Source organism: Gymnoscopelus microlampas (genome assembly GCF_963454915.1).
Source record: "Gymnoscopelus microlampas genome assembly, chromosome: 20".
Lineage (NCBI taxonomy): Eukaryota > Metazoa > Chordata > Actinopteri > Myctophiformes > Myctophidae > Gymnoscopelus > Gymnoscopelus microlampas.
In genome coordinates, this window is record NC_139957.1 from 23,561,255 (window position 1) to 23,570,849 (window position 9,595).

At 40.4% G+C, this 9,595-nt stretch overlaps 1 protein-coding gene across 1 annotated transcript; it reads right to left on the reverse strand.

Moving 5' to 3' along the window:
• Nucleotides 1-437: 437 nt before the first annotated feature.
• LOC311036056 (uncharacterized protein) lies at nucleotides 438-4,680 on the reverse strand (the record flags this gene model as incomplete). Its single annotated transcript, XM_084044581.1, has 10 exons — nucleotides 4,663-4,680; nucleotides 3,713-4,207; nucleotides 3,475-3,587; nucleotides 2,901-3,069; nucleotides 2,541-2,773; nucleotides 1,538-1,626; nucleotides 1,371-1,439; nucleotides 961-1,065; nucleotides 750-824; nucleotides 438-608 (listed from the first exon to the last, which is right to left on the reverse strand). The coding sequence occupies exons 2-10, from the start codon at nucleotides 4,174-4,176 to the stop codon at nucleotides 438-440; spliced, it is 1,488 nt and encodes a 495-aa protein (XP_083900707.1). The 5' UTR covers nucleotides 4,177-4,207; nucleotides 4,663-4,680.
• Between the last annotated feature and the right edge of the window lie 4,915 nt (nucleotides 4,681-9,595).

Consider the following 9,595-nt stretch of genomic DNA (forward strand, 5'->3'; position numbering starts at 1 on the left):
AGGGCCAAATGCCCCCCAAAAAACTGCTGACAGCACAGTTTACTCAGAGTTTAGTACATGAATCACTGACTCAGATAAGGTGATGATGTCATTTTTTGAGGTGCATAATGGGATGCCGCAAAAATCTGTTGTTTGTTTTCCACACACACCTTCTGTATCAGCTTTCACACCTGACCAAACCACACAAATATGGCTTTCTGTCACTCACACACATGCATGCACAAAGACACACAAATGAGTAGAATTATAAACAGACTCAAAGGCACATACAAGTAGTAACAGTTAATACTCAATACCAAACAAGCACACATACATTTACATACACAAACCCAGACACTGTGTGGTCAGTGTATTGTAGGCTACACAGTAAAATACTCATGCTAATTTATCCATCTGGATCTCTGATGGTGATTTGTACATTCAAATCAACACTTTTTTTACAGTGTATTTGCAGCATTAGAGGCCACAGGTCTGATAATGAGGGTGAGCTCCATGGGTACAGGTGGGGCGATGTATCTCTCCTCTCCCAGTAGTCTGAGTAACAGATCCTCCCTGTCCTGGGGCCAGCGGTACACACGCGTGTTCTGGAGCCAGCCTGGAACGTGCCTCTGCAAGGGGTGAATGTGCAAGAGAAAGTGGGGGTGAGAAGGAGGGAATGTAGGTAATAAACAAGTAAATGACACTATGGTGGTGGTGCAGTAGACAGGGAGACAATTTTCTGGCACTGCACCATTTTTGGCTTCTCTCACCTGAGTTGCATTGAGGAAGAGAACAGGAACAAATCTGAAGTTCAAGCTCCCTTGTTGAATGAACTCATTCTGCATCTGGCCAAAACGCACAGTAAAATCCTCAGTGTTCATTATTTTAAATGGATCAATTAGCACTGTGCGTTGTATATTCCAAAGCACATATTAACTGTCACCAAATCTGTAATCTGTAATATATATTATTGTTTCTTACCATCGAGTAGATGTATTTGGTGTGTAGACCATGTTTGTCCTGTCCAGATCCTTCAATGTCCAGCTTATACTGGGGACTGATGGCAAAGATAACGAGGACAGATTGCTGTAACAAAACAACAGGATCACACACCACAGAATATTTAACATTGGAACAAAGGTTTGGTAAACATTTAGGAAAAATAAACATCATCTGAAATTAATTTATAATCTATCCAGTGATTGCTAGGTGTTTATTTATTTGTGAGATATTTGTACACATTCAATCTTGTTTGACTGAACCACTCTACATTACATATAGAGGTCCACTTTAACAAAACTGCTGACAAAGATTAAGAAATAATAATTACCAAAAAAGGGTACTCTGTGGAGCACATAACTCCACCAGGCCGATCTGTGCAGTATACTTACATCTTTTAGATAGCTGTCCATCCATTTGTTGACATCCATACGTCTAATGGCGTTATCGAATATGTCAATCTGTGGAAACAGACAGGCCCAGGGGCTTAAGTAGACTGTTACTGCTCCTCTTAGAATGTCAATGAATATAATATTTGTAGTATGTTGTAGTAACTCACTGCTGGTCGAAATCCTTGCTTTGAAAGAAATTCTGCAAAAGGAACCATTTCTGAGACTATTTCCGTAGAATAAGTCACAAATATGTTTCCTAAAATAAATAGCATAAAGAATGAATCCAATATTTTGTCTTTCTCTCTCCAAATGTGTGACAACTAGTTTATGCAAGCCCAACCTTAATTTCAGAGATAACAAATATTCTAGGCATTAACTGTTTTATGGCACTCCCTACCACAGATTAAGCAGTCCTTGATATTAAGAGTTCAGTAAATGTCTCACAGGTACAAGAAGCTTTGAACTGAAGGATCTTTGGAAGGGTACAGTAAGCTCAATTTTCAGGTGTGGGCTAGATCAGGGTGTTTCAAACTGTCATGGATCGCCAAATTGACTTTGATTAGGCCATGGGCCCCAATTTAAAATGATTTTGTCCAAGGGGACCTGATATGAAATGATGATTTTTGGGGTAAATTATTGTACATGAGAAATAGATTTATAGCGTTGATATAAAAAAAAAAGTACTGTAACATTTTAACCACTTAGACCCTAGCATCCGTATTCTGCGGAAAACCTTTGCAGAAAATAGCAGATTTACAAGCTTGAGCTTGTCGAGCTATTTCCAGGGAAAATATGTATTTTTTACTAAGTTTACTAGTATAGAGCCCTGAAGGACTCCAGGTAAACCAAGTAAGCTTCAGGGTTTAAAAAAAATTTTTTTTTTTATATATTTTGAACATATTAAAATATAAATGAGAAAAAGACAAAGGAGAAAAAGGGGAAAATTAGATAAGAAAACAGCGCTAAAGTTATTTTAAGTGGTTAACGGAATTATATTGACATTAAACCACTACACTCATTTGGCTGGCAACTCCCTGGATCTCCCAAGGACCCCTGTAGTCCCTGGTCTGAATCCCACTTTAAAACCACTGGGCTAGGAGGCGGATTTGCGTGATTAGGGTAAAGCATTGAAAATTTCCAGACAAAAAGTGATAAAAGAGGGCAACTCACGGCATTCATCAGGTAGACTGATAGTTTTCCTCTTTTCATGTGGATCTGAATTAGCCCCTGCTCCTGGTGGGCCGGTCATACCTTGCATACACAGGTTCATCACACTAAACTGAGACACGCCCTCTACAGGGGCTACGGAGAACTGTGGCTCATTAACGGTAATGTTGAAAAGTTGGCTTGAGTTGTTGGCTCTAGGCAAGACTTCACTCATTAACTTGCTATGAGGTGGATCCCTGGAAGAGAGATGAAAAATATGAAATGGAAGAATCAACCAAGCTATTCCTTTTGAGTTCAGTACAGTTAAGGTAAAATGCAAATAAGACTTGTGTTAGTGTTGTTTACATTCCAGTGTGTATTTACCAATTTTGCAAGTCAGGCCATGGCCTAGCATCTTGACAGGGAGTAGGGAGGTGATATGAATGGGGTGGGTTCCCATAGCCTGGATTAATGTAGCACATACTATCTCTGCACTGACCCTTCCCTGCAGAGTGGTAATACCTGACATCCCATTCCCTGCCATGAAGATAGTCTGTGGAAACAGTGTAAGAATGAATGTGTGCATATTCTCAAGGTAGTCATTTCATGGTAAGTGAGTGAAGTGCTATTGACTAACTATTCTCTCTGTTGACGCGTTGTGAGCTTGTAGATCAGCATTTGTGCAGAAGAAATTTGGAGTAGATGGAAAAAATGAGGGGACCTAATTTAGAGCCCTAGGGGACCCCGGTAAACGAAGTATATAGGGTTTAAGTGATTAATGAGTATTCTTTCTAATCTCTAACTGTTGCACTACAGTTTCACAGTCACCAGCATGGAGACTGTGTTTGCAATGAGTAGCTGTGCGAGTATATTGCCTAGTGCCTCAGTCAGTCCCTGCAAAAACTCCTTACTCATTTGCCATCTCTAAATAATCAAACACAAAGGCTATTTTCCTTACTGTATGGGTGCATGTAGTGGTGGTGGTGGGGAGGAGTGGGGCTGTATTGTTGCCATTCCATATCAGATCTCAGTGGCAAGGGTGGCTCCAGTTCCTCCACCTCTCTCTCAAGCCTGAGTATTAAGAAATGGATAGATGAGCTTTGTATACAATATCTTTAAAATAAAAAATATACATACTTTTTATGTGTCATTCCTCCAAAATAAAGTGTCCAGCTTAGTCTGCTCATTTACTGCACCTAGTTGTGTCTCTCCTGGCCAGCTCTCTTGGGGTACACTGGTTTGGGCCACAATCACCACAGCTGCAATGCCCTCTCGTACCCTGCTCTCGTGGCCTTGCAGCAGCAAAAGCATGATGGTCTTTAGTGGGGTGTAGTTGAAAGTGTATTGAGTTAGGACTCATTCCTCCTGGTGGGGGGTTTCTGTGCTGTGCTGCTGGGTCTACATGCCACAGAGCATGAGTGAACGGGTTATGAAGTCCTCTGTCAATATGTGGCCCATACTGAGCATGTTCACCTTTATTTCTGCTTTGAGAAAAGTCTTCAACATCTCTGCACTGGCTTGGTACTGCTGCGTTATTATACAGACTAGTTTGTGAGATTTGGTTTATTGTCATTCCAAGGACTGCAGGTGGGACACCATTATAAGGCTTCTTTATGTTGTAACAAATGTCCAATTCTGGTGCTATATCAGATTCCTCCATTCCAGTCAAGTTACTTTCTGAGGCCAGGCACCTTTGTATAAAGAAATAATACAATTACACATTGTCACTACATACATATATATATATATACACACACACACACACACACACACACACACACACACACACACACACACACACACACACACACACACACACACACACACACACACACACACACACACACACACACACACACACACACACACACACACACACACACACACACACATTTAAAAAATGGATTACATAGATTTTATTAGAAAATGGTTTGGTTTAGATGATTGATTTAATTTACTGTAAATCATTCAGCATAACTTTCTGGAACTCAAGTGTATTCTCTAGATATGTAATTTAGATTTCTTAACTTGTCTTTGACATCTTTACAAAACAATGCAATAGATGGATTTACAAACATTTTTGCATGAACATTCACAAGAACATACCTTACTGTAAATAAATATATTAATAGTAACAATAACCTACCTGTTGTTCCGTGTTGAATTCTTCTGAACTGATGTGGCGTGGGTGGTTAGGCTTGCGCTGTAGCTTATGTTACAACCCGCTGTATGCAAATTCTCCACTGGTTCAAGGCATCCAATCAGGAATGAGAGCACACTCCTTTCCAGGAGGTTTTGTAGGCCAGTGGTCAGTCAAGGTCAATACGCTATCTCACAAAACATATGCTAAAATGTGGAAGCAGTGTTCCATTGTGTTTTTATTTTTGAAGAGCAGATTTAAAGCTTAAAAAGGTTCATCACAGAGCTTACAGTTTCTGACACTGCCTGCTGTCAGTATGTGTGTGAAAGTTGAATTGTAATCAATCATCATACCGCGCACAAGTGAAGTGATTTGCATATATCCCTTGTACGGAAGTGATTTGCATGTATCCTGTGTTCGGTCATGCTGTCTTCTTTATGTCAAGTTTTAGCCTGAGGCAACAACCTTACCTCAGGGACTGGTTCCACCCTCAAATTATCATAAACACAGCAAAGACATTTATCCTGACGATGGATTTACACTGACCATGAAATAATAATCAATATTAATAATAAAACTTTATTTATACAGCACCTTAAAAAATGGATTTTAAAAAAAATGCAGAAAACAATGCAGATAAATGAGTGTATACTACTTTCATACTAGTGAAAGACCAGTGCAGATAGATCAGAATCAGGAGAAATGGGGATTAAAAACTAATCTATAGAAGTGAGTTTTAAGAAGGGATTTAAAACGGGAGACGGACTCAGCGAGCTTGATCTCCAGGGGCAGGGCATTCCAAAGAGTAGGGGCTCTGATAGCAAAGGCCTTGCCTCCTATTGTTTTTAACCGACATTTTGGAATGTCCAGGAGTGCTTTGTTCGAGGATCTCAGTCTACGTGCTGGCACAGTAGGTCCAAGATATAGGCTGGGGAAAGACCCAGCCTGGCCTTACATGAAGTGAGTAAGATTTTAAAATGAATTATAAACTCAATTGGCAGCCAGTGCAGGGATGCTAAAATAGGTGTGATATCAATATTTTTTTTAACCAGTTAAAAGATGGGCTGCAGCGTTCTGAACCTATTGGAGACTGTATATGGACTTTTTTGAGAGACAAGTGAACAAAGAGTTGAAGTTGTCTAGGCACCCAGAAGAAAAAAATCAAGGATTTATTTTCTCTTTTTTTTTAATGTAATTCCATTTAGTACAGGTAACGGGGCTGGTTGTCACACTGCTTATATCTTGCTTCCCACTGTTCAGCAAAGTTCGTATCATCATTTTCTGTTTCGGGGTCAGAGAAAATCTGTTTGGTTATTTCGTAAATAAGCCATGCATCATTAAATTGAGATGAGGGTTTTTCATGTCTACTCCAGGTATAGTTAGTTTAAATCCGTAAAGAAATCATGTACGTATATAAATCAATACGTCCATACGGGACTTTAAGGCCTATTTGTGCACATTTATATAGTCCCAGAATTCAAGCAATTCAAGCAAGCTAATGTGGCACACCCCTGCTATCCCATTCAGGTAATCTGAATCAATAATAATAACCATCCCTACACCTGTAATCCCCCAGAATTCCCCCTGAATTGTTCATACCAAACAGTACATTAAAAAGGTACTTCCATGCTATTAGGTTGTCTTTGAATTTAAAACTCTAAAGGGAGAGCTATAGTTTAGTTTGACACGTGATCGCTGGCTACAATATTAGCAACAACAACAAAAAATCTCTATTGAGGACATTAAAGAAAGTTGGAAAGGGTTGACACGCTCTCTTTGTGGGCATAAATACAGGCGTAATTGTGTATATCCGCCACAGTAAAGGTCTGGCTGAATTTTGGCAATGAAGGTGTATTTTGATCTGAGTGAGTTCAGTTCATAGATAGATGATGAACCCTTGGCTAGTGTTCAGTACAAGAAAATTGTAGGTGGATTACATGTGCATTAGGCTGTTACTTTTCTGTTCCTTTCTGTCTTTTTACATAGCAATATCATATGGGCTGGATCTTTGACAGAAATATATAAAGAGCCCAGACTACAGACTTCAGCTGACGTAATGCTCAGAGTAGTCAGGCAGGTCAAACTGGAGCACAAAATAAAACAAAAACAAAACAGCTTAAGTCTTTAACATAAACTGCCACACTTTAGTGAGATATTGTCAGTTAGCTCATCTGTGCCAGTAGGGTGCATGAAGAGCACGATGGTGTTCGGCAAAGAACAGGAAAAGCAGCTGGCTGACTATGTGATCCATGCTTCTGATATCTACTTTGGCCATGTTGAGGTCTGCAAGCTGGCATGCACTTAAGCAATGAGCAATAAAGTTACTGTGACAACGTGGCTGAGAAAGAGATGGTAGGAGGAGATTGGTTTGCTGGTTTCCTTAAGAGGCACCTGAGGTAACAAACCTGGCATGCTAGTGTGGTTTCAGTTTTGAAAATGTTGGATTGTTCTTTGACAACTTGGAAGAGGTAAGGCGCTGGGGTTTGATACTTCAGCAGAGGTGAAACCTCATAACCCTCTCTTCTGTCTTGTGCTGTTTCTGTCACTGGCAACAGCATCCCACTGTTCTTCTTCCCTGGATCCCAGCAGAACCTCTGCACTGACCTTTTCAGAATTAGCCTGTAATACTCCTACAGATTTTGTCCAAACATCACACAAATCAGTACACAGTATCTCTATAGTCATGTGATCAAGGCGGATCTGTCTGATTTTTCATATTCCATCCTGATTGGCTAACATTGGCTTCCAAAGTTTGCAGGATTGGTCCTTCTGTTGTTCTCTTGTCTGATCGCCTCCCCACTTGCCCCCCACCCCTCTTCTCCCCCCCCCCCCCCCCTCTTCTTTCTATGGAAATTAACGTTGCGATGGGAATGATGTACAAAAACGAATTTCACCCACTTTTTTACCTTGTAAACCTGTGATGTGACAATAAACCTGATTCTGATTCTGATTCTAGTCTCTAACTCAGAGTAACCCCAGGAGAGCTGGCCATAGAAGACTAAACCCAGAGTGGAGTCAAGACTGTACTTGATCGTCACACCCACAGATACCACATTGGCCACTGCTGTTCATCGGAGTGATACGAGTAATATGGGTAGGCTAGGGGCAAGCTGTGCCTCCTAATGCATGTATGAAATTGGCTATGCCAAGTTGACAACATCAAATAGACCCAAAGACATGATGGGGGCAACCCCAGTCCAGTGTTGCCATGTCTGCCTACAGTAAGTGACTTTGGGCTTGTTTTTCTATAAAGTCGCTTGTAAATATTGATATTGTGTTTGGGCTTGCTTCCTAAATGTTGAACATTTAGTTTAAACACTGGTTTAAAATAAATGTTCTCAAATACTTTCATGTCAAGGATCCCCAAATTAATATGTATTTGTCCACGACTCCTCGATCTAAAAAAAATTGGTGCCACCCTGCCAGGGACCAGATTTGTGTTGTTAAAATGTTGCGGTAGTAGTTACTATGTTGTTGACATTTTAAGCAAACGTTAGGCTACCTATGGTTAATGAGCGTATTGTTGTTGTTCATTGCTTTAAACGTACTCTTACCTTTAAAGCGCACCACATCTGCTGCTAACTCTACTGTGCTGTAGTGTTTAGCCTACTGCTGACTTCCGGGAACTGAAAAGAAGTTCCATGATCCGGAAATTGCTGTGCAAATATTGGTCCAATGGATCATTCAGTTCCAGTTGTCGCCAGTGCGTGCCTATCCATGCCCTTCTACCCATGCTTCAACCACAACCGGCTACATGTTGCTTGTAGGCCTACAGTAGCCTATGGGGGAGAAATAAAACCTGGCTAAATGTTGATTGTAGGCCTACAGACTACAGTATTATGCCATTTGTGAGTTTCTTTTAGGGTTCTAGTTCACATCAGTTTTAGGATTTGATATAACACCCATGCTTGTGTGGAATAATTGAGAATTGTATAACCTGTCTTTCTTAACCTCTAATTTTGTTCAAATATCCTATCGAGCTTGAGGTCACTATTCAAAGTAATAGGGTGACAGAAAAGAACAGGGCAACCACGTCCATTGAGTTCAATGGAGAAGTGCCGCCATGTTCTAATGTTCCAACATAATCGCATTATGCAATTCCTATAAGAATCCTATAGGATTTTTTTACTAGGGTATATAAATGATCACACCCGACATGACATCAGCTTGTGACATAAGCTTGTGATTGCAACTTCTTCCTGTTCGTGGATGACTCGGCTCTGCTGGTCTCGGACAGGGACAAGTTGCAGGTTGAAAAAGCCCTTAGCTCTGAAAAACTATCATAACACCTGGAAAAAACTGAATCCATTCTCTTTGGGTCTAAATTTAACCTCGGCAAGGCAGACTACTTCACAATCAAAGTGGGTGACAATGTTATTACAATAAAAGCGGAAATTACCTACCTAGATTCCATTTTAAAGGCATATCTTTCCAGTGATAAAATGGCAACAAGAGTAATCAAAAAAGTCAACCAAAGAATATGTTTTTTTGTATAGGATCTCCTCTCTGGTCAGTAAGAATACTTTGAGGACTCTAACAGGAGCACTCAATCAAGGTTACTTCGACTATGCATGCACCTCATGGTATCACAACACCATAAAGGTCTTAAAAACAAGGCTCCAGACGTCCCAAAACAAACTGGTAAGGCAACTTCTTGGCCTTACATCTACGACTCATCTAACCCTTGCTCACTTTGCTAGGGTTCAGGGTTGAGGACAGAGTACAGCAACTTGCAATGTGCCTGGTCTACAAGATACACTACACCGATAAGACACCCATGTAGCTGTCAAAGTACTTCAAAAACGTAAATGAAGTCCACAATCATAACACCAGAGGTAACACTAGAGGTAGCTCCACTGATCACATTCAACCCAGATTTGGCACGAACAAGGGTTTGAATTTGTTCTCCAAAATGTGGAATGCCCTACCAAAAGCTGTG